This window comes from Triturus cristatus, chromosome 1_1, assembly GCF_964204655.1.
Source record: "Triturus cristatus chromosome 1_1, aTriCri1.1, whole genome shotgun sequence".
Taxonomy (NCBI): Eukaryota; Metazoa; Chordata; class Amphibia; order Caudata; family Salamandridae; genus Triturus; species Triturus cristatus.
In genome coordinates this window covers 586,455,245-586,481,186 of record NC_140579.1, presented here as the reverse complement: position 1 = coordinate 586,481,186, position 25,942 = coordinate 586,455,245, and the positions used below count along the sequence as shown (strand labels likewise).

Below are 25,942 nucleotides of genomic sequence, written 5' to 3'. Positions count from 1 at the left end.
TCTCCCCAGCCACTCCTCCATTGCCCTCCCCTACCCCCATCCCTCTCGGTCCTTTTAAAATTATTTTATTTCGATTTTATGTTTTTTGGAGGGCCCGCTGTTGCTATTTGCTACTGTGTGTACTCAAAATAATGTTTCACCTGGAATTAATTCATACAAACTTTGTAGCTAAGCAAAAAAAAATATTCTAAGCACACAGTTGATTTAGTAAAACTTCTAATATACTCAGGACTTATGGGTGCTTTTAATTAAACCAGAAAAGTATAGTAACTACATACATTGTTTAATAATTTGTAGACCACATAGAAATTGTACAAATGTCACATACAAGATGCAGTGAGCAGACAAATGTGAATCAATGAAATGGCAAATTATATTGAACCAGCGATAATTAGTGTACTTTGTTGTCAAAGACGTTTCAAACTCATAAGAAATGTAAATTTGTCATCGTGACAATAAAATATCAGGGACACCTGATTAGAAAGTAGTCACAAGTTTGTGATTGGATGAAGGAACCAGGATGTGTAAGATTTCCATTGACCCTTAGACTGTGATAGATAAAATGTGCTCACTCTGACCGGCCGGTGCAGAATCCAGGCTGCCGGAATCCTCACTGATGTAAATAGTGGCAGTTCACTGTCCTCCCACTTCCTGCCTTTGTACTGATGTAGCCAACGGCAGCCTGGATTCTGCACCGGCCTCTTGCTGGATGTATTAATTACTAAGAGGACATTTGTTCCCTACTAGGTGACCCACAGGGTCAAAGTGCACGTCAGTTGCCCATGGTGACACCATTTGGTTGCAGGCACAACCGAGAGAGTACATTTTATCTATAGCTCAACACTTGGGACACTTCACACTTGTTGATTTGTTGGCTTATTGCACCTTGTATGTGCCATTTGTACGATTTCTATGTGGTCTTCAAATTACTACACTATATACGTGTAGTTACTTTACTTTTCTGTTTAATGAAAAGCATCCATAAGGCTAGAGTGTATTAGTGGTTTTACTACATTAATTGTATACCTAAAATATATTTATTTGCTTATCTACCAAGTTTGAATGAATGATTTTCAGGTGAACCATTGTTTTGAGTATGTACTGAATGTCCAGGTTCTACTAACATAAGGCCTGCTCCTGTCATATAGGATGCCATTTACTGCTGGCCACTCTGCATTTCAAAATGTGCCTTTGTGCACGTAAAATACAAATCTTTGTATTTACTGATCCAAAAGGCATCCACTATTTTGGATTAGTAAATAAAAAGCAAAAGAAAATGTTGCTCATGTCATTCCGTAGACAGGTGCATACATTATCCTGCATGTGTGCCCCTGCGGAATGACACAGCCGCACCATTGCAACTTTTTGTTTTCATCCCTCAAACAACTCCCCAACCCAAATAGTATCAGAAAAAAGCATTGGCAAGTCCAATGGGTTAAAAAGGAGAGATCTTTTCGCTTTCCCTATGATTGTTGTCATTGAGCATTTTCTCACAGCTGTTTTTCTCTTACCTATTTATTTCAGTTCTTAGGACCTACACTAGCTTTGACAAAAACACTCTAGTAATAAGACTGCTCTACATAGTTAATAATTACCATAAGGATAGGGTTCGATAGGGACACTAATGCTGGTGTCCAGAATCTGCTTCAGCTGCTTCTATTCAGAGTTTAAGGCCTAGCTGTGTTATACACCTACATGTATTGCTTTTGAAAATGGAAGCAAGCAGATGCATGACAAAGCTATGAGATGTAAGTTAATTCATTTTTCCTTGAAGGAGGAAACTGCTTGGCGCAAGTGAAACCATGCTTTATGTTTTTTAGATTTAGGGACTTTGCTGAGAGTTTTTGTCTTTTGAAACTCTTATGTTTTTAGATGCTCCAGGCTGGAAGAGGCTTTGCAGGATATTGGCGAACAAGTGCAGCAGGAAGTGGGGCGTACTCTTTCTAACTTCGGCTACAGCACCTGGAGCTGTGAGAAAGCGGCTTCCCTGAAAGGGCAGATAGCAGACATTTCAGAAGAGGGCAATCCAGTCCGAGCAATAACAGGTATGAACCTTATGTAGAAAGTGCTGCAACTATGAAATTAAAACTATAGTGGGTGTGACATAGAGCAGCATGGTGAACTCGAACAAGTATGAACTAAGTCAACTTAGGATGAACAACAATAAAGGCAAACCAAAATTATAAAAATAACAAGAACTAATTTCAAAAGGAGTGAATATGAGCAGAAGAAAGCCATGGGGGCAGTAGGGATGAGCACTTGGTTAGAACTGACATGCAGCACATTATGTGTTACTTAATGTATAGGTTGTCAGCTGGAGTTCTGCTTTCTTTTGTGGTTCACATATGTTAGTAATTCCTTCTCAGTAAAGCATAGCAGGTGCCATTGATTTGTCTCCCTTTGCATGGTTATACTCATCCATGCACGACTAGTGGATCTAAATGCTGATGCCAGTCAGAACATAGGCCTTTGGCTCTGTGATGGATTTTGATAATAGGCAAGTAGACCTAAACACCTTTCATTTCCCCTTGTCTGGCTTTCTCTTAATCCCCATAGACAAAGTAATATACATTTGAGCTTCAGCTCCAGCTTCATGCTAGTACTTTACTGCGGACAACGTTACAAAAGTCTGAATCATCGCTGAATGATGGATTTAACAAGTAACTTTTGCAGGAGGTGTGCAAAGTCGTGCAATAAATCTTCCGGACTGGTACATGCCCCAAGATTTATCAGTCACAAATGACTCCCTTGGAGATCACTTATCGACAGCTCAACTGCCAACAACTCCTTCAGTCACCTTACATGTATACAACCAGTCTTGAAAGAGCCAAATACTGGAAAAAAACAACTTTGAATCACCAAATTTAATATCAAATATTATCTCACATCAATTAGTCAATAAAATTCAAGATGATCAATCTAAAAACCAATACATAAATAACACATAAGACATTCATATTGGTCATAAAATTGTATTAATTTCTAGGAGTCCATATAAGTAACACATTGTATTACTTGTATGGACTCCTATGTACAAGAGGGGGGAGGATGCGGAGGGCCACTCCTATAGAAACAATGTCCGCATTGTTGGCCTTCCTGACAATGCGACAGCTAGGATGTAGTGGCGTATTTAGAAGCATGGATCTGAAAGAGACAATTAGTTATGGATTCCTCACCTGGAGAATTACCCCCAGGCGTCAGACTGGATCCGGAGAATTTTTCTTCAGCAGTACCCCTGTGCATTGGTGGGTGGCATCGGTCGGGTCCGCGTTCGTCGTTGGCATCGTGGTCACCGTAATGACGTAGTGATATCTACTTAGATGCTGCCTCTGCGCGCTGAAGTCCGTTCTTTCTTTTTCCGTGCCAGCCAGCGCAGAACCAGAGAGAGCGGTACCTTGAGTCACTTTTTGTCGACATCTTTTCGAGTTGTTAAACTACTGGTGCACATAGGGATGTCCCGTCCTCTAACCGGCTTCAAGGCTTGCAACTCCTATCGCAAATAGATGTTGGTTACGGACCCGCACCTCGTGTGCCTTTGGTGTTTGGAGCGTGACCACGACACAAAGTCGTGCTCCGATTGCCCGGCCATGAACCCGAAGTCTTTGCGGGAGCAGTCCCGAAAGCTTCTCGTGGCCCGGCAGTCTGCAACGCGCCGTTCAAGGTCCCCGTCGAAAGGGAGGTCGCGGAGCCATCACCACCACTCCTCATCGAAGTCTTCGTGTAAGCCGAAGCACAAGAAGAAGGCTAAGAAGCACCATCGCTCTTTGCGTTCTCCCCGTCCGTTGGCTGATGCGACGCAGGAAGTGGAAGGTAGTCATCCGGCTCCCCCCGCGGCGCCTGATGGGACGACCCCTGCCCAACTTCGTAGCTTTTACGAAGCCCTCCATTCCATCTTTGGGCAGCCCGACTCCGCCGGCGCGCCATCGGGCGCCGCGGACTCAGCTGGGGACTTGTTGCCTTAGATACCAGAGGTTTTGGCGCCGCAGGGATCCAGGCCTGGATCCAGATAGGCACCGGTCGACCACGTGACAACTTCTCTGGTGCCAAATCCAGTGGCGACACCTCCGCCCCCTTCGACACTGGTACCAGCCTCCCCCTCAATGCGGACACGGAGCCGGAGCGACGCCGGTACCGGAGCCAACCGGTACTTTTGTACCACTGTTCTCCCTGGTGTTCCCTATTGCCCCGAGTGGCTTCCAGAGGAGGGTGAGGAGGACTGTGAGGGGTCTGTGGACCCTTTGGCAGACTAGTTAGAGTAACCGGACTGGATAGAGGAGTTGGGTGAGGCCAGTGGTCTGGACACCTCCCCCGACCTTGATATGCTTTCTCCCCTTACGGTGGCTACGGAGGAGGGTGTATCTTACGCAGTGGTGTTGCATAGGGCGACTGAGGCCTTAAACCTTGAGGTTCCTACGGTGGCGGTCAGGACTAACCTACTGCCCGAGGTGCTTTAGCCAGCAGCGGCCTCTTCAGAGCCCCTGCTGCCATTCAATGTGGCACTTCCAGACATCCTTTTGGGCACTTGGTCCAAGCCCAACACAGGGGCTCCTGTGGACAGGATTATTGCCCAACGCCAGTCCAGCAACGCCTCTTCTGCAGCATCCTCCAAGCCCTCCTAGTCCGACTTTTCAGGGCCACCATTCGCCAGTGGGCAGCAGGATTCGCCACCATTTCCTCCACTGGCTCAACATCGCGTTGGACAGGTGGGTTTGGCTGATAGTCCAAAGGGGCTACTCCCTCCCCTTCGAAACTACCCCTCTATCCATGCCAATTCAATTCCATTGCATGTCGGAGGATCAACTGACCCTTCTCCAACAGGAAGTTACAGCTCTCTTGGCCAAGGGAGCCATCTAGCGAGTTTCTGCCCCAGAAGTAGGTCATGGTTGTTATTCCCACTACTTTCTGGTGCACAAGAAGGACAAGGGCCTGCGTCCTATCTTGGATCTCAGGAATGTCAACCGCTTCCTCAGGAAGGAGAAGTTCAAAATGTTGACACTGGCTCAGGTCCTGTCTGCCCTCGACCCTGGAGACTGGATGGTAGCGTTGGACTTGCAGGACACTTATTTTCACATTCCCATCCAACCGGCCCATCGGCGTTACCTACGGTTCATGGTAGGCCACGAGCACTTTCAGTTTACCGTGCTCCCCTTTGGCCTTACCAGCGCCCCTCAGGTGTTCATGAAAGTGATGGCGGTGGTCGCACTCATCTGCGCAGATCAGGGGTTCCAGTCTTCCCCTATCTCGACGCCTGGCTGTTGAAGGCGGGCTCGTACAAGGCTGTCGTCTCCCACCTCCAGACTATGACGGACCTCCTGTATTTGCTGGGGTTTACCATCAACATGCCCAAGTCACACCTGATTCCCCCTCAGTAGCTCCTTTTCATCGGAGCGGTTCTGGACACAGCGCAGTTTCGGGCTTATCCTCCCGAGCAGCGAGTCCAGTATATTTCGATCTTTCGGACTGTATCCCCGGTTTCGGTTCGAATGACCCTGAGGCTACTAGGATCTGATTTTTGTGGGCCTTGAAAAAGACTTCCTTCAATACCAGGAGCAGCTGATCGATGTAGGTTTTATAGAAATAGATGGGAAGGCCATCGGACCCCGGCGCTTTCCCCGATTTCATTTGCATGATGGTCTCCCGCAGGTCATCATCTTCAAATGGTGCTGCTAAGAATTTGCACTGAGAATCACCTAGCCACCCAAGAGTTATGTCTTAGGGAGTGAAGTCAGGGGGAGAGGTGCGTTGCGAGCTGTATAGGCCTGTATAGTATGTAGCAAACGTGTGCAATATTTCAAGACTATCCCTATGGCGTATCCCGTCACTGTCTATCACATCCAGGACGTAGCTAGAAAATCGAGGTTTCCTAATAGTATTCGCCAGTGCTCGACCAGGCCTCTCGCCTTCCCCGTATCGACGGGCGGTAAAATATGTGCCTCTAAATTTAGCTTCCCATTCTGCAGTAGCATTGTAGTTCGTGAGTTTCTCGCGGAGCATTGCTTTTTGGGCTCCAGAATTGGTGTTCCACATGTCTGCTTCAAGTTGTTTGATCTCAGCCTCTAGGCATCGCAAGTTTCTCCTAATATCCCGGAGCACCCCAAAGCTTTTGGACATGCATGCACCTCTGACAGTGACTTTAAAAGCCTCACAAATCGTACCTACATACTCGACAGAGCCTTTGTTCCTAGCAAAAAAATCAGTGTGACAGTGTTTAAGAGCGCTTCCGGTACGAGCCTCCAGCATCGCGGGGTGGCAATTGAGTTAAGGGGGGTGATTTCTAGGTACACCGGCACATGATCTGAGTATGTGCGAGCCAAGTGTTTAGCAGTTTGAATCCAAGGGGTCACCCCACGTGACCAAACCCAGTAGTCTAACCGCGACCAAGTTGTGTGTCCTGCTGTATAAAAGGTGCCTTCCCTATCAGCGAGGTGTATGCAACGTAAACAATCCAGACAGGGCCTCCCGAGCATTGGTATAATGGTGAGGAAGGGGGTTAGACCGATCCAATGGGCATATAGCAATATTAAAATCCCCACCCCATATGACATGTGTGGAGCCTATTTTTAGTATGCGTCCCCAGAGAGCGGTAAAGTAATCAGGATCATCCACATTAGGACCATAACTACAAGCGAGGGTGATCGATTGAGTGCCCAATGTACCCCCGAGTATGCAATTGCAGCTGGAGGGGTCGCTGTACGTGCCTCCCAGTATGAACGGTGTATTTCTTTTAACTAATATAAGCGTACCCCGTGAGTACGTCGAGTAGGAGGAGAACACTTGTGCAGAGGCCTACTTACTGCCATAGCAGGAGGGACGTCGAGGGTCCATTTGTGTTTCTTGGAGCATGGCTATCTGTATTTGATGCCTATCTAAAAACGCCAGTATTTGTCTCGGTTTACGAGGGTCACGAAGGCCCCTGACATTCCATGTGATTAATTTGATACAAGGTTGGTCAGTTTGTGTTGCCATAACAGGTATGATGAAGCATTATGGCGAGTATGTTGTCGTCGAAATGTACCATGTTCACTCACATAATCACTCATGTCGAGCTGCAATTGTCCAATATGTAACAGAGCAATGAAAAACATTCCCATCCCATCCCCTCCCCCCAAAACAAAAAACCCTCAGTGAATTAGCATCAGAACAAACCGCTAACAACAATGCCAATCCCACCCACAACGGCACCCCAATCGTGCCGGCATGTTGTTGCCCACCCAATACCTCCCAACAACGTGGCCAGCTTACTCTAAATAGATTAGGCCAGCAGAGCGAGGGATAAGCACAACAGTAAAAAATAGAAAAGTAAAAATTGCATGGGGATCTCCCATTGGGGGGGGGGGGGCGCCAGTGGGCAGTAATCCCTTCCCATATCACAACTCTAACTGCATTGCAGTCCCCAGGTGTCAGAACATTTGGGGTAGAGCGAAGTGGTGGGGAAGGGTGCTTGACGATGTATCAGTTAGATCCACCAACAATAGAACAATGCAATTTAAATATTTAGTTATAACCACAACAGTCAATGTTCAAAGCCCCCAGGGCACTTCTCTGTCCGTGACCAGCCTGCAGGAGAGTAGTTCCATCTGGAGAGGTTGACACAGTCCCCATCAGTAAGAGGTAAGTAATGCGCAGGGTAACAGTGTCGCGTTACAGCATGGCGAAGTCCACCAAAGGCGAACGTTGCTCGCGACGGTTGATCACAGCTCAGCCAACGGATGGTGAAGGAGATCTGGAAGTGCGATCTCGACGCGGCGACCGTTCAGCGGCAGTTTTTAGAAAATCTTCCACTTGTTGCGGATTTGTGCAAAAGACGTGCTTTCCTTGGTGTGTAATCCGAAGTCTCGCAGGATACAGGAGGGCATATTCTATTTGAGCCTTGCAAAGTTTCGGCTTAACAGTAAGGAATTTCTGGCGTGTCTCCAGTACCGCCAGAGTGAAATCTGGATAAATGGTAAATGTATTCCCTTCAAATTGCAGTGGTTTCAGTTTGCGGGCCTTCTGCAGTGCAACATCGCGGTCTCGATAATTAAGAAGTCGGGCAATGATGGGTCTCGGGGTTTCGCCGGCCCAAGGAGCGATGTGTGCGCTCAACCACCAGGTGTGGCAAACACGAATCCGCACCGAAGGAGACCTTTAAAAGACGCTCAATATAGTCTTCCATGCGTCCCGTATTCGCACTCTCAGGTATGCCAATTATGCGAATATTATTGCGACGACTTCTGACTTCAATATTTTCATTCTTGGCCGCAATAACTTTCAGCAGCTTGTCCATCTGCGTCACCTGGGCTTGTACCTGAGAAGTGGCCTCTTCATTCTTGGATATGCGGCGTTCAGCCTCCTTCAACTGCCCATCATGCTTGGCCACCTTTTGGACCAGAAAGTCCAGACGATGGTTCAGAGTATCCATCTTCCCGGACAAGTCGAAGAGACTGTGCTGGACAGCCAGGAGCAGTGTTTTAACGTAATCTTCAGAAGATTGTGAGGTTGTTTGTGCTTGGTCCATAGTGGCAATTTCAGGATCCGCAGAGGCTGATCACGTTGCAGCTGTGCGAGGTTGTGGGCTGCGTCGTTGGTGTCGGCGGTGTCGGCTGGCGGGTTCTGGTTCAGAGTGGAGCTGGTCTGTGGTGATTTTGCTCCAGCATCTGCGGGGGATTAGTTGTGTGCGGTGGTGGGATGTAGTCTTTTTGAAGGTGAAGTGGATGCATCTGTGGTCAGTCCAGTGTAGTCCGGAGGAGTGGCTGAAGGAGACGTGGTTGCTGGCGGAGAAGATGGGGTCGAGCGTGTGGCCCGCGATGTGGCTGGGGGTGTTCACCAGTTGCTTGAGTCCGAGGTTGTTGAGCAGGGTGGTGGTGTTGTTGTCGCTGTTTTTCTCCAGGAGGAAGTTCAGGTCATCAAGGAGGATGTATTCTGGTGAGGGTAGGGCGTGCGGGCTGATGAAGTCGGCGATGGTTTCGCTGAATTGTGTGCGTGGGCCCGGGGGTCTGTAGTGAGGGTTCCTCTAAGGGTGGTCTTGGGGTCGGTGTGAATCTGGAAGTGCAGGAGTTCGGCGGCGGAGAGTGTGTCTTCGGCGTTGGTCGTGATGTTGATGGTGTTCTTGTAGACGATGGCAATTCCTCCTCCGGTTTGGTTGACGCGGTCCTTCCGGGTGATCTTGTAGCCGTCCGGGATGGCTATGGCGATGTCGGGGGCCGAGGAGGCGCTCATCCAGGTTTCCGTGAGGAAGGTGACGTCTGGTGCTGTTGTGTCAAGGAGGTCCCATAGTTCGACGGCTTGCTTGTGGACGGAGCGTGTGTTGAGGAGGATGCACTTGAGGTGGTTGTTGTTGCGAGGCCCGGTGGGTGGTCTGCGGGTTCGAAGGCAGGTGTAGTTGCTGGTTTGGCAGGTGAAGTGTCCGTGGGTTCGCTTCGGGGTGGCTCGGTAGCAGGTGGGTGTTCGTCCGGTGTTGAGTGCGCGCAGCCTCAATATGAGGGGGAGTGGGAGGGAGGAGCAGCTGGGAGGCGGGAGCGGGGCGGCGACTGGGAAAGCAGGGGGCGGGGCCGCAGGGATGCAACGGCGGGAAAAAGTGGCACAGAAAGAAAAAAGGGGGGGAAAGGACACAGTGGCAATGCGGGGGAAGGGGGCACAGAAGGCAAAGGGGCACAACGGTCTAAAAAATACAATGCAATCCAAATACAAAGAATACAGAGTCAAGGGCAGCAGTAGAACGAGGGATAGAGGTCAGAGGGGGCAGAGGGCACTCACGAGACCGCAGGCAGCGGCAGGAGCAAAACGGCGGCAAACAGCAACAGCGGGGGTAGCCTCACGGGAGGACCGCGTAGCGGGGCGACCTGCCTCAGGACAGGGTCAAAGGTCGCTCCCTTCACCGCTGCGCGGCCTCCATATGAGGGGGAGTGGGAGGGAGGAGCAGCTGGGAGGCGGGAGCGGGGCGGCAACTGGGAAAGCGGGGGGCAGGGACGCAGTGGCGGGAAAGAGTGGCACAGAAAGAAAAAAGGGGGGGAAAGGACACAGTGGCAATGCGGGAGAAGGGGGCACAGAAGGCAAAGGGGCACAAAGGGCACAACAGTCTAAAAAATACAATACAATACAAATACAAACAATACAGAGTCAAGGGCAGCAGGAGAACGAGGGATAGAGGGCAGAGGGCACTCACGAGACCGCAGGCAGCGGTAGGAGCAAAACGGCGGCAAACAGCAACAGCAGGGGTAGCCTCATGGGAGGACCGCGTGGCGGCTGGGGGGGGCGACCTGCCTGAGGACAGGGTCAAAGGTCGCTTGCGCAGGTTAAAGCTACAATTTTAAACTTTAGCAACCACAGGCAAAGACATGTAAAGAAATTTAAAAAGAAAAAAATAAGATGATGCAATCACAGGTAGGGAAAATCGTTTTTTAAAACTTTTTTGGGAAAGAGACAGCACTAGTCTGCCTCCTTACCACTTCCTGGACTCTGCTCACTGCAATCTGGGCACAGGTAGGCTGCAACTCACAAGATGGAGGAGAATGATTTGGGGTGCACCCAGCAAAGCCTTAAGGGGCCTGGGCAGGTGTGAGAGGAGGGCTCCGATTTGCTTGGAGATGGGGGGAAAACCAATAACAGTCCTAGGTCTGCTGGCCTTGGAATGGGACTGGGACTGGGAGCTGCTCTATTCAGAGATCTCCTAGGAGACAGACAGGCTCAATCCACACTTTGGTAAGGCCCTTACAAACTTGTCCTCTAACAACACTATTTGTATAAAGCTTCCCTCTCCTGACCAAAAACCGAAGTGCACAGTCCCTATTAAACACAGTTTAAACAGCTTACATCAGATTACTGCTGTCTCAGGGGGGAAGTTGGGGGCTGGTTTCACTGACTTGATAACACAAACTGGTCGATGGTGGTGCACTGCGTAATATACAGGTCTTAGCACAGAGCAAAGGCGACATTAGGAGGGAAAAAGTTATGTATTCCTCACCGCCCCACCCATCCTCCCCGTTCTGCAAACTGACTTCTATGGTAAGAGACTTTCCTTCAGGGCCCTAGTTTTGTGCACCAGTGATCAGTGTCTTGCATGGCTCTGCGCTTTTGGCGTGGAATGTCGTGTAAAGAACTGACATCAGCGCACACGGGCGGCGTCTAAGTAGATACCGCAAAGTTATTCCGGCAACCACGATGCCAACGACGAACTTGGAGTCGACCGATGCCACCTACTGATGCGCAGGGGTACTGCTGAAGAAAAATTCTCCGGATCCGGTCTGACTCCTGGGGTAATTCTAAGGTGAGGAATCCAAAACTAATCTATGTCTCTTACAGATATATCGTTACCGAAGGTAACTAAAATGTGCTTCCGCAGTTTTGTTTCCTCTACTGCCCTCACATCTTTCTTTTCAATTGGTAAGGCGCACGGAGTGCCAACAAGGAGGCTCCATCCACGTGCTCCGCCGAGATCCTGGTGGTGCAAATATAGTTTTATAAGGACTGTGATGTGATCTTGAGAGAGGTTCACAAACTAGTTGATCTGGCAGTGGCTAATGCATGTGTGATCATTTTTCCTGACTATACGCTGACAGTGCAACGTCAGCGAGGCGCATTCCTTGCTTTCAAATGCAGACTTCAGGAATCCAACTTTAAATGCTCTCTTCCATTCCTGGCATGGCTTTGGGTGGTGATGGATGGCTTGTCGCTTTTTTCAGGGATTTAAAGAGAACTGGGCGTAGCGTCATCTGATTGCGGGCTCTGTTTCATCCTAGCCACAGGCGTACTTGTTGGAGGTCTCCGGCAGGAACCGCCAGCCACAGCAGCTGTCGTAATCAGCACGTTTGCCCAACCTCAAGCAGGTTATATAGGAAAGACAACAGACGCAGCGAGCAGCTGCTGCATTACAATACTCTGCTCTGTCCTCGGCCCCTGCTGGAAATGGCTGCAAAACATCCAGTACCGCATAATCCTCAACATCTTGCTTTCTTCCACCGTGCTCCATCATACTACCTACTGTGACTGCACAAACACGATATTCTTTAAACTCTTTGTGGGGATGGAACGTCTCCAAGATTCTCTCTCCTTTAAGTATGCCCTCACTGTGATGTACATTACCATTTTTCTTTCCTTTCACCAGGTCTTTCTCTCCTTCGTAAGGGTTAGACCACTACATACATGTCTATCCAATTTGGTACATGTTGCATGTGCTTAAATAGTGAATCTGAAAGAAACACGTTAGTTAGATTCCTCACCTTAGAATATCCCCAGGCGTTAGGCTAGATCCGGAAAGATTTTTTGTCAGCAATACCCCTTGCGCGTCACTAGGCGTCGTCTGCGGCTCCGCGTCCGTCGTCGGCGTCGTGCGCCGGAATGACGTCGTCGGAGTACTTAGACGCCGCCCTTGCGCGCTGACGTCAGTTCTTCTTGTTTCTGTGCCAGACAGCGCCGATCCGGGAACAGCTTACCCCTTATTCAATTTTTGACCAAACTTTTTGACTCTTTTTGGTCTTTTGTCGACTCGATTCTGGTGCCGGTAGGATGCCTGGAATTAAGGCCTGTGGCGCCTGTCATCGCCTGATGTCGGTGACGGATCACCATCGCCAGTGCCTTTACTGCCTGGCGGCCAACCACGCCGCGGAGTCGTGCCCCGATTGTCAGGCCTTGACCTCGAAGGCTAGGCGGGAGCGGTCCCGTAAGCTTCTCGAGCTTCGGCACTTGGCTCCGCACCACTCACGGTCCCGGTCCAGGAGGAGGTCCAAGGACCGGTCGCGGTGCCGCAGTCATCATCATCGCTCGTCGGGCTCGAAGTCTTCTGGTAAGTCGAAGCGATCTAAGAAGTCCAAGAGGCGACACCGCTCTTCGGACTCCCCTCGCCGGTCACGCGACTCGGCCGAGGGTCAGGGTGATCCCACCCCCGCTGGTCCGCCGGAGCCGCAGGAGCTGCGTCCGTCTCCATACCCGCCGGTCCCTGGGACTGACGCGACTCCGGCGGAGGTCAGTGCCTTCCACTCGGCCATGAGGGGCCTGGCTCCGCCGTCGGCGCATGCCGGTGCGCCTTCGGGCCCCGCGTGCTCGACTGGGCGACCTCGCGTGCCGGCGGCTCCGGCGCCGACTTCGGTCCCGACACCGCAGGTCCCCGAGGAATCCAGGCCTGGATCTCTGTCGGCGCCGGTCGACCTCACAACGCCTCCTACGCCGGACGACGCCGTTCCCCGGTTTAGCCCCAGTCCGGACCCGACGCCAGCACCTGATGCTGATGGATGACCGTTTCATCTAAAGTCCGGCTCCGATCGTTCCTCCTGTTTATCAGGAATCGGATGACGGGGGCGACTGGGAGGGGTCTGAGGACCCTATGGACCTCCAGGGTCAACTTTCACAGGACTGGGCAGACGAACTGGGGGATGCCAGTGGTCTGGACACTTCGCCGGACGCTGGCTTCATCGCTCCTCCGACTGTTGCTTCGGAGGAAGGTGCAGCTTTTTCAGTGGTGCTGCGCAAGGTGGCCGAAGCCCTGGGGCTCGAGTTGCCTGCTGTGGCCGTAAGGACGAATATCCTCACAGAGGTGCTTCAACCGTCAGCAAGCTCCACAGCGCCTCTGCTGCAGTTCAATGAGGCCCTCGTCGACATTCTGCAGGGCACTTGGTCCAAGCCCTCCACAGTTCCTCCTGTGGATCGGAACGTGGCCCGGCGCCACCGCCCTGCTCCGGGCGACCCCAGTTTCCTGTCCTAACACCTCACCCCCGAGAGCCTGGTTATCCAGGCCTCCACTTCCCAATCCTCCTTCCCGTCCGCTCCTCCGGATCGGGAATCCAAGAGGCTGGAACAGTTCGGAAAGAAACTGTTCTCTTCCCTGAGTTTGGGCCTGCGGTCTTTGAACACCGCTTGCCTCTTGGACCGTTTCTCCCACTCTCTGTGGGATGCGGTGGAGGACGTGCTGCCACTGTGTCCGGAGGAGGCCCGGACACGTCTCTCCCAGGCACTTGCTGACGGGCAAGATGCAGCGCGACATGCCATACGGTGTGGACTTGACACCACGGACTCGCTGGGTAGGGCGATATCCACCACGGTGGCGCTCCGGCGCCACGCCTGGCTGAGGTCCACGTCTTTTTCGGGGGATGTCCAGAGTACCCTCATGGATATGCCCTTTGATGGCACTCGCCTTTTTGGTGAGAAGGCGGATAGTGCGCTGGCTCGTTTTAAGGACTCCCGGGCTACGGCCACGTCCTTGGGTCTCTCGGCCCCACGGCCGCACACTTCCGCCTTTCGCCCCTTTCGTGGCCAAGGAAGGAGCGCCTCCTCACGTCCGCCTAGCCACCGGCCGCAGAACCAACCTGCACGCGGACGTGGGTTCCACCGTGGCGGTTCTAGAGGACAACGCGGTCAGTCCACATCCACCCCGGCAGCATCCGCCTCAAAGCCCTCCTAGTCCGAGCTTTCAGGCCCATTCCACGCCAGTGGGCGGCAGAGTTCGCCATCACCTGCTCCACTGGCGCTCCATCACTTCGGACAGGTGGGTGCTGCAAATCGTCCGAAGGGGCTACTCCCTCCCCTTCGAGACGACCCCTCCAGCCATGCCACCGCAGTGCCACCGTATTTCGGAGTATCACTTGAATCTTCTGCGGGAGGAAGTTACGGCCCTCTTGGCCAAAGAGGCCGTCGAGCGCGTTCCTGGTCCAGAAGTAGGCCGTGGTTGCTATTCCCACTACTTTCTGGTTCCCAAGAAGGGCAAAGGGGGCCTACGCCCTATCTTGGACCTCAGGAGCGTCAACACCTTCCTCTGGAAGGAACGGTTCAAGATGCTAACTTTAGCTCAGGTTCTGGCTAGCCTCGACCCTGGAGACTGGATGGTAGCGTTGGACTTGCAGGACGCCTATTTTCACATCCCCGTCCTGCCGGCCCACCGGCGTTACCTGCGGTTCACGGTGGGTCAGGAGCACTTTCAGTTTACCGTGCTCCCCTTCGGCCTCACCAGTGCCCCTCGGGTGTTCACGAAAGTGATGGCGGTGGTCGCAGCTCATCTGCGCAGATCGGGGGTTCCAGTCTTCCCCTATCTCGACGACTGGCTGTTAAAGGCGGGCTCGCCCCAGCAAGTCGTCTCCCACCTCCAGACTACGGCCGACCTCCTGCATTTGCTGGGGTTCTCCATCAACGTGCCGAAGTCACACCTGAGTCCCTCCCAGAAGCTCCTCTTCATCGGAGCGGTTCTCGATTCGGCGCAGTTCTGGGCTTATCCTCCGGAACAGCGGGTCCGGGATATTCAGGCTCTGATTCCCATCTTTCGGCGTCTATCCTGGGTTTCGGTCAGGTTGGTGCTGCGGCTTCTGGGGCTGCTTGCCTCCTGCATCCTGTTGGTGCATGACGCCAGGTGGCGAATGCGGGCTCTGCAGTGGGACCTGAAGTTTCAGTGGGCCCAGCATCGAGTCAACCTGTCCGACCATGTCCTGATCTCGGAGGGCACTGCAAAACAGTTGCAGTGGTGGCTCACGGACCGCGATTGGGTCAGCGGCAGATGCCTCTCCCTACCCCAACCGGAGCACGTAGTAGTGACGGACGCGTCCCTCCTGGGATGGGGGGGCCACATGGGAGAGGCGGAGATCAGAGGACTCTGGTCTCCGGCGGAGACTCAACTCCATATCAACCTTTTGGAGCTGAGAGCGATCCGGTTTGCACTGAAAGCCTTCCTTCCATCTGTCCGGGGAAGTGTCGTGCAGGTGTTCACGGACAACACCACCGCCATGTGGTATTGCAACAAACAGGGCGGGGTGGGGTCGTGGACCCTTTGTCAGGAGGCTCTGCGCCTCTGGACATGGCAGGAACACCAGCGCATCACCCTGGTGGTTCAACATCTGGGGGGCCCCTCTGAACGAGCAGACAAACTCAGCCGCCGGTGCATGATGGATCACGAATGGCGTCTGAACTCGGACGTGGCGCAAGGTCTCTTTCTGCAGTGGGGAGAGCCTTGGTTAGATCTATTCGCCACCGAAGAGAACGCGCAATGTCAGCAGTTCTGCGCGTTGGAATTTCCAAGGCAGCACTCGCTCGGAGACGCTTTTCGTCGCGAGTGGAGTTGCGGTCTGTTGTACGCCTTTCCGCCTATATCACTTCTGCCCAGAGTGCTGAAGAAGATCAGGCGCGACCGGGCCCAAGTTATCTTAGTGGCTCCGGATTGGACACGAAGGTTCTGGTATCCCGAGCTACTCAGTATGTCAATCGATCCCCCGATACGACTGCCTCTTCAGGAGGACCTTCTGTCGCAGCAGCAGGGGACGGTCCTCAACCCGAACCTGTCCAGCCTCCACCTCCATGCGTGGAGATTGAGCGGCGGCAGTTGATGCCATTTGACTTGCCTCCTGAAGTCTGTGATGTCATTCTGGCAGCCAGGCGTCCCTCCACAAAGACGGTATACGCCTGCCGGTGGAACAAAGTTGTGGCATGGTGCACAGCAAAGGCTGTGGATCCTCTTTCCGCCCCTCTTTCTGAGGTTCTACTCTTTCTTCTTTCTTTGGCCCAGCAGGGCTCTGCTTTGGGCACCTTGAAAGATTATCTTGCTGCCATCTCTGCCTTCTTACGGCTTCCTGATCAGCCTTCTCTTTTCAAGTCCCCTGTTTTTTCCCGTTTTCTCAAAGGCATTAATCACATGTTCCCTCCTGTCCCCTTCGTAATGCCTCAGTGGGACTTGAATCTTGTTCTGACCTTTCTGATGTGCGCTCCTTTTGAGCCTCTTCACAATTGTCCCATTCGTCTTCTGACCCTGAAAACTGCTTTCCTGGTAGCTATCACCTCGGCTAGACGGGTGAGTGAGCTCCAGGCTCTGTCATCTCAGCCTCCCTTTCTCTCTCTTCATCCGGACAAGGTTGTCCTCCGGCCTCGTCCTTCTTTTCTACCGAAAGTGGTGACCCCCTTTCACCTCGGGCAATCTGTCACGTTGCCCACCTTCTTTCCGCCTCCGCATCCTTCAAAAGAGGAAGAGAGGCTCCACCGTCTCGACCCAAAATGGGCGCTGTCCTTTTATTTGGACCGCACCAAACAGTTCCGGGTGGACGACCAACTTTTTGTTGGATACGTAGGAGCTAAGAAGGGGAAAGCGATACACAAACGGACCATCTCACGGTGGGTCGTGTTGTGTATTAAACTTTGTTACTCCTTGGCAAAAAAGGACCCTCTTGTTGGGTTGAGGGCCCATTCCACCCGGGCCACAGTGGCTACTACTGCCCTGAGCCGCGGAGTTCCCTTGCGGGACATCTGTCAGGCGGCGACGTGGGCTTCACTGCACACGTTTGCCAAGCACTATTGCCTGGACAGTCAAGTCCGGAGAGATGGCTTCTTTGGCCGTTCTGTTCTCAAGGACTTTCTGGTGTGATCTTGGTTCGCAGACCCACCACCGGGGTTGGTATTGCTGGGGTATCTATTCTAAGGTGAGGAATCTAACTAACGTGTTTCTTTCAGATGAACAAGTTACTTACCTTCGGTAACGATGTATCTGTAAGAAACATTAGTTAGTTAGATTCCTCACCGACCCACCCATCCTCCCCGTTCTGCGAACTGACATCTAGGGTTAAGGTTATCCTTTTCAGGGCCCTAGATTTTTTGCCACCAGTGTCGGTCTCTTGCATGGCTCTGCGTTCCTGGCGCGGAAAGCTATGTACAAGAATTGACGTCAGCGCGCGAGGGCGGCGTCTAAGTACTCCGACGTCATTCCGGCGCACGGCGCCGACGACGGACGCGGAGCCGCAGACGACGCCTAGCGACGCGCAAGGGGTATTGCTGACGAAAAATCTTTCCGGATCCAGCCTGACGCCTGGGGATATTCTAAGGTGAGGAATCTAACTAACTAATGTTTCTTACAGATACATCGTTACCGAAGGTAAGTAACTTGTTCTTTAATGTGTTTGCAGTCCTGCCCACTAGATGTTGTGTTATGTTGCGTAAACTTTGTTACATACCTACTTTCCTGGCTGCTGGTGAGCCTTTCTTGCTCCTGGTATTACAGTGCTACAGTAGTTCTGTCCCTATTGTTCTGATTGCACAAGGCATGATACTTGGACCACTCTGGCTGGCTGATCTGCTTCTGCATGCTTGTTCTTGCACGCTGTGGTGCTTTGCAGACTCCTTCCTCCAACATACTCCAATATACAGACCTTGTGCCTGCGGGGTCTACCTGCCCACTAGTTTCCTGTGCCTGCATAATACTTTGGGTGAGGTGTCTACCTAGGGTCTCTCCTCATGTACCAAGCCTCCCAAGCTGAGCTCTGAATCCATGGAGGTGTGCCCAAGTTACGTACATCTGGCTTAGATTGCCATTTAGCTGGGTGCTGTTAACGATCTGCCTCTGTTCAACTGGACAATGAGTCTACTCCTGCAACGCCAGCACTCCTTCCATGCAGGGCTTCCTTGAAGGCCGCCACCGCCAAACCAATAGCGCCAGCCGCCTTAGTGACCCACGCTGAGAGCGCTGGGCACATCTCGCCCACATGGCATGGGAAGGGTCACGCACTCTCGCACACCCTATATTCTGCCACCTATCCCCTCACTAGTTCACCTTCCTTGGTATCACATGTTAACAAGTTTGGGTGGAAATTCGTCATTCCTACGCTCTCTGTGGTATTACAAGTTTTACTAGTTTAGTGCCTAATGGTTTCTTGTTGCTGCCCGTCTCTACCCAAATCATGGATTCCTAGGTGAGCTTGACACTGCCTCTCCATATAGAGCCAGATTCCACACCTTAGATAATCTGTCACAATAGCCTATACTAACATACTCACCTGTAACATTCAGGGCATGTATAGTCCTTCCTGCAGGTATGCGGTATTGCATTCCTACAAGAATCCCATCTAACTGAGGCAGAGGCTGCACGCATACAGAAACGCTGTAGAGGTCAGGTGTTCTCAACTAATTTTTCCTCCTATGCCCGTGAGGTGTTAGTCTGGATAAGAGAGGGGGGGTTCCCTTTGTTGCCAAAACCACAATTATGGACCCAGAGGGGAGATGCATCTTTATAGAGGGTAGATTGGAGGGCCATAATCTGTTGCTTGGAGTAATTTATGCTCCCAACTCCAAGCAGGCAACCTTCATAGAGGTCTTAAATGGGATTTTGTCATGCTGTTATGGACTCCCCTGGTTTATTGGTGGATACCTTAATAGTGTCCTGAACATTGACCTGGATCGTTCCTTTCTCCCACTCCCTCGCAGTATCACTATATCAAACGTGGGCACGCTATCTGGCTGGCTCAACCACTGGAGACTCATAGACATTTGGCGATTGTGTAATGCATCCGCACAAATTTACTCATTCTGTTCACATGACCTCCAGGTTTGAATCGATCATCTGGTTAGTACATTGGATCTAGTCCCTCACGTCATAAACAATAACTACCCTGGTAGAACCCACTCAAATCATAATCACCAACACCTACGTCTATGGTGGGACTGCAGCCCTCCCGCTATTTCAATGTGGCACTTACAACCAACTGTGCTAAAGGATCCCCCCTTCTGTGCCACCCTCAGCAATAGCATCACCACCTACTTTGACATTAATAGCGAAACCCAGGCGCAATCTTCTGCCGAAGGCAGGGAGCACTTAGATAAAGTGTGTTATGAACATGCTGTGTTACTAGACTCGAGAGACTTTGCTGCCTCAATTAAGCAGCTCATTCTGCGAAAACCCTCTCTGAAGCGGACAAATCAGGCGCTCTACTTGCATGGCTTGTCAGACAAGATCACCCACAACGTCCCAAAATTGCTGTACAGAGTCTGGGGCTTTCATACATGCACAGAGGGATGTACATACTGCCTTTATGCAGCACTATACTTCCCTATGCTCTTCCACATCTCCTGCATCAGAGGTGGATGTCGGTTTCTTTCTAACTAACGTGTCGCTCCCCCAAGTGCCACTAGACCAGAGGGAGGAACTTAACAGCCATATTTCACTTTTCAAAATCAAAGAAGCTATACGAGCACTTGCTTTCCGCAAGACTCCTGGCCCGGACGGGCTACCACTTGAGTTTTATAAAACATACACATTCCTTCTCGCCCTGCATTGAAAAACATTGTACGATGATGCCCTGATAGCAGCTTGTCTTCCTCCCATACTTCACGAAGCTCTCCTTCTCTCTATATCTAAACCAAGCAGGGATTTATCTGTGCTGGTGTCATATAGATCGCTTGCAATTCTCAATGCAGAATACAAAATACGAAGATTCTGGCAGACCGTCTGGCTCCTCTGGTCCCTCATTTGGTTCACCCAGACCAAAACGGGTTTGTACTGATGAGGAGCCCATCCTTCAACTTGCACTGTTTTTTTCGCATACTGGAGCCTGCTCTTACTGCCTGGGGCTGGGCTGGTTGTCAGGTGCTGGATTTAGAACAGGCCTTTGATTTACTGATGTACACCTATTTGTTTGAGGTACTTCTGAAATATGGTCTGGGAACACGCTTCTTTCGCTTGATTAAACTCCTATACACTCAACCCTCTGCTTTGGTCAAAATAGACCGCCTCATTTCTGACCCCCTATTGATCCACAGAGGCACACAACAGGAATGCCCGCAGTCCCTGCTACTGTTCTCATTAGCATAGAACTTTTGGCTCAGACCCTCCCAGGGCAAGGTCAACATTGGGCCATTCTGGTAGGAGATCAAACTCAATCTCCCTTTACGCAGATGATATGCTCCTTTACCTTAGGGACATACATAATGTTCTGCTTGCCATAGCACAGACGCTTATTCAGTTTGCATATTTCTCAGGCCTCAAAGTTAATTGGATCAAATCTTGTCTCTTCCCATTGGGCACTTCTACGCCTGATCCTGCCCTTAGAATAGATGGTACTCTCTTACCCTGGAAACCCATCACCTTCCGCTGTTTGAGGACACACAATGGCTTTCTGGCAGTCCCTACCGTGATCAGTGGAGGGTCACATAACTCACGAAAATGATGATGCCGCCATTTCCGCTGTAGTTGTTTGCTGATCTCCCTCTCTATATCACCAAGCCCTTCTTTCAGTCGGTTGAACAGAAAGGCAATTTCATTTGGCATGCCACCTAAATTTTGTACATTACTATCTGGCTTCTCAACTGCAGTAGGTGGCCAGGTGGTAATCGGATCACCAGCTGGATGACACTACAACTGCCTCCTACCATGGGACTCACCAAGAATACTGCAACTTTTCCACCCCTTTTCCAAAACAGTACTGCCCTGAACTTCCTTTATGCTGGTTGCGCCTCGCTGCTTCCTGAGAAGTTTCTTGTTTACTTGCTCGGTGATGCCACACGCTTCAGGCTCTTTCACTGCCTGGTACACCTAGAGGTGGGTCGGTCACTTCCCTGCCAGAGGTAAGCCCTTGGCATAAAGCAGGTCTTAAGTCTTGGGGATCTTTATCAATAAGGCACTCTCCTTTCTCTAGAGGAACTCCTATCTAATGGCTGACTTCACTAGTGTCAATTTCTGCTATACAACTCCCTTACCTGGATGATTGGGGGTGCACTGTGGTGCAATTCAGTGTGAGCCCACAATGCGCTTAGTGATCCCATACTTTATTGTCATGGGGTCAGGTTGCCACTTAACAACGTGGTTTGCTAGCTCTTTTTTTTTTAAACTCCTTTTTATTTCTTTTTAAAACAGCACATTAACCCCCCCCCCCCCCCCCCCCCCCCTCCCCTCACCCTCACTCGGGGAACAAGTAACTCGTGTATTTAACCAACAGAGAGCTTATTTGTACATAGAAGAAAAGAAAAAAAACAAGATATGAAAGGCAAACAGAATTTTGCAATATATGACATATCAATATCCATCTTCCGCAATCAGTTTTCTTGCGTCCAGGCAATCAATGGTGCCCATATCTTCATACCCCTCTTCCTCTTATCCCTCCCTTTATTTTTATAAATGGCAACCTCTAGACTGCAAGTCACCAATAGCCGAGCTCTCCATTCAGAGAATGATGGGGGTATTGGATCTATCCAGGCGGAGGCGACACACATCCTGAAGATGGCCATACCAACAAATATCAGCCCCTGTTGCTCGCTAGAACGACCGTTGTTGGAAACCCCCAACAATACTTCTGCATTTGCAATGTTAATCTTACAATGTAAAATCCTTGATAGAAAGTCAGAGATTTCCGATAGAACTTTAGTTAAAACAGGGCATGAAGCAAACATATGCATTATATCAGCTGCCGGAAGAGCACATCTTGGACAAAACGTTCCACTCCCCGTCCCCCATTTTGCAAGTTTTTCAGGAGTGTAATAAAGTGAAAAAAATGTTTTGAAAAATTGAGCTTGAAGTTTCATAGACATTAAATGAGTTAATGACATATCATAGGCCACGCAAGGGATTTGAGATATACCCCCCAGTCTGACCTGCCATGTCGTCAAATGTTTGTTCATATCATCGGGTAATAGGGCATTTAATCCTGCATATAGCTCTCCAATTCTAGGGGTCTTAACTAGTCTCAATTTTTCTATAATATCACACCGATGAAATTTAATAGGGCCACCCATTTTCCTACTTAAAAAATCTCTAACCTGGAGAAATTTTAAAAAATCCTGATTTGTCAGATGGAACTCAATTTTTAATTCATTGAATGATTTTATTCCCCTATCAGAAAAAAAAACAACCTACTCGTTTAACGCCTAATTCAGCCCATCTTTGTATATGTATATCATGAAATATTTCTGGAAGATCCGCGTTCTGAAGTACGGGGGTATAATATGAATTTCGACCTAGACCAATTAATTTTTTTATATTACGCCATACTTTGAAAATGCTAGAAATAGTTTTAAATTTTACTTTTTTGAAGTAGTCATCGTTCATATGGCGCCACAGACAACCAATACTGTCTTCACCCAAAATAAGTTCCTGCGGGGTAGGTGTAGTGTGACCCATTGGGTTCTCCATTAGGAGACTATTGCTGTATTTTAGTACAGTGATCCAATAGTATAGTTTGAAGTTTGGTAATGACCATCCCCCACGTTCTCTAGGTAAAGTGATCCATCTAAGTGCTCTACGTGATTTATTATATCCCCAAATAAAATGTGAAAACATAGAATCAATGTTTTTAAAAATTAGTGGGGAAAATTCAAGACCGATGGTTCTAAATAAATATAAAAATTTAGGAAAAAATAACATTTTAACCACATTAGATCTTCCACCAATAGTTAAATGTAGATTGTGTAGCCGAGCTAATTCTTTTTTAGTTTGAATTATTAGGGGCTGAATATTATCTTCCACAATGCTTTAGATTTTAGCACTAATGCTTACCCCGAGATATGTTGCTTTATCAACGATCCTCATGTCGTTCATAGTGATTTTATTATTTACTACTATCTGGGTTTTGCTGGAATTCAATTTATATCCAGAGATTTGACCGAAATCCAATGCTTCTAGCTCTATGTGTTTCATCGCTTCGATGGGATCGCTTGTAACAATAGCTATGTCATCTGCATAGCCCAAGCATTTTATTTCTAGATCTCGTATTTTAATGGGAGGTATTGAAGTTTTAAATTTGAATCTTTGTATAAATACATCAATATAGATGGCAAACAAGAGGGGGGAACAAGGGCATCCCTGTCTTGTACCCCTATGAATGGTGAAGCTGTCAGACAATATGCCATTGATCAAGACTCGGGCAGTGGGGTTTATATAGAGTTGTTTAATTGCCAGTATATATTTTGCTCCAATCCCGCAATTTGCCATTGCTGCCCATAAAAATTTCCAGGATACCCTGTCAAATGCTTTTTCTGCGTCCAACAGTGTGAGAAGTTGGCCTGGTATATGATGCTCACTAGTTAAAGTGATCACCTTGTACCATGCCAAGCAACCCTTATGGTGTGGTTGTAAGTCAACCTTTTCGGACTAGCTGCCCTAGTGGTAGCGTAGGCTAAGCAGTCTTTGAGGCTAAACTCGTGAAGCGTGTTAAGCAAGCTGTTTTACCAATAGTAACCCCCTTTTATACCAATGAAAGGACACCACACAGATATATATTCAAAATATATATGTATTTATTTATCAAAGTAACCCCTAGTCTCTTTATGAGCACAGGAGCACAAATCGTCAAACAAGATTATCACAGAATACACAGAAGTTGCACTTTATATGGATAGGCCCTGGTGGCCACTCAAACCATATACTAAAATAGTGGTATAAGTACCACGAACAGAAAAGGGAAAAGGCCTAAGGCCTCTAGAATCGCTGGGCCTACAAGGAGCTAACGTCAGTTAGTGACCAGGAGGTCCACGGGTGGCGTGTGCAGAGCAAATAGTCACACGCGTGCTCCCATAGGTTTCAATGGGCGCGTAAAAAGTACAAAGTTACTGCAAAAGGAATCTTCCGGATGGACTAGGAACTCAAGATTTGGAACACAGGCACTAGAGATGTAATACTACACTTGGGCACAGGTGTGCCAGCTTTACCTCACCCACAGGAAGCGGGTGCATAGGCCTCGAAGTGCGTCGGGTTGCTTCTATCTGTTCCGTGGAGCTTGAAGACAAAGATGCTGCAGGCGGTCGGTCCGGGAGAGATGCAGTGGATCCAAGAGTGGATCGGAGATGTTGAAGACCTGTAAGCAGAGGGGACAGTGTTCACAGTCACTAGCCAGTGACCAGCGTGGCACCAGGTGGGTACCAGGCGATGTCGGGTGCAAACAGGTGATGAGGGGTAGCTTGTCTCCGCAGCCACGTGGTCCCTGAAGGTCGACGACGTCCAGGAGTCGGCTCACGAGCTGTCCCACGCAGGCTCTCGCTGTCGGCGGTGTCGGCGACTTGATCGAAGCAAACAAGCCTTGGCAAAAGCAATTGCAGGAGGACTCGGAAATCAGCTGTTGGTTCTGACCAGCAAGGTCAGAGGAACTGCTCCTTTGGAGGGGAGCAAGGGCCAGTCTGGAGCAACCAGACCAGCGGTGTTTGTCGTAGATTTCGTCGCCAAGATGGCCACTAGCCAGCGGGCCAGCAACCGGTTAGGCGCGTCGAGTGGCAAAATGCAGAAGGGCCCCACGCAGATCGTGGAGATGCTGGAGGGCTCACCTTTGGTGCAGATGCTGCTCGAGGGTTGGGCTTCTCAGGACCCAAAGCACAACTTGGAGGGAGCCTCGGTTGTTGCACTTGTCAGCTTGTCGTAGTCGTTCCAAGATGGCTGGCTCCACGTGTCTCGGTGCCTCCACGGGTCTCCTCTTTGCAGGGACTGTGGATCGGGCGGTGAGAGGTCTGGAGGTCCAGGTCTTGTCAGTCTCTGGGCTCGGGCTCCGGCGGGAGGCGGCGGCAAAGCAGACGGTGATTCGCTGGATGGTGCTTGCGTTAGCAAGGTGGTCACTCCCTGACCACAGGGGAGATTTTCTTCAGTCTTCTGTGCAGCAGAATGTCGAAGTTCCCGTCTTCTTCTTAGTTTCAAGTTGATTCCAGGATGTCTGAAGTCTTAGGACACAGCTCCTACCTTTATTCGGATTCTAGGGGCCGGACTACCTGCTAGGTCCCTCCCTATGGGTGGGACCAGGAAGGGGGGTGGTTACACCCCCAATCCTTTGTCCAGCTCGCCCCAGGCCCGGGACTGGTGTGCCCCAGGACCGGTTTGAACTGGCATATGCACCGAGGCTCCTTGTGAGCCACAGGCATGTCTGGTTTCTTTCAAGCCCTACCTGACCAATACACAAAATCCTGTCTGGGGTGGTGCACGCACCTCCCCTGGCAGGAAACCCTTTGTCCACACCTCCCAAGCTGGAAGGACTCCCAGCAGCAGGAGGGCAGACTTGTGTCTGTGGTGGCAGCATCCATTTTGTGGAGCTGAGGCTATGTCTGATTTTACCCGGGTTTCAGGTACTGTACATGTCGTGTCCCTCCAGAAGGGTGGAATGCTAACCCCGTCGCCAGAATTGGCGAGGGGTTAGTATTCCAATTCGTATGACACCTTACTCGACATGTTTTGATAAAGCCAAACCAAAGATAGCATTTAACCGCGAGGTTCATACTGCACTTAAGAGTATATGGTATGACGATATCTGGAAACAGTAGAAGGAAG

The 25,942-nt window shown here is 50.3% G+C and overlaps 1 protein-coding gene across 6 annotated transcripts in view; it reads left to right on the top strand.

Annotated features, from left to right (window-relative positions):
- TCP11 (t-complex 11) overlaps positions 1 to 25,942 on the top strand; it is a 679,396-nt gene that overhangs the window by 596,997 nt on the left and 56,457 nt on the right. For all 6 annotated transcript variants that reach the window (XM_085645656.1, XM_085645672.1, XM_085645665.1 and 3 more), the window contains exon 9: positions 1,873 to 2,045. In XM_085645656.1, coding sequence (XP_085501782.1) covers positions 1,873 to 2,045 — 173 coding nt within the window. The remainder of the gene's footprint in view (positions 1 to 1,872; positions 2,046 to 25,942) is intronic.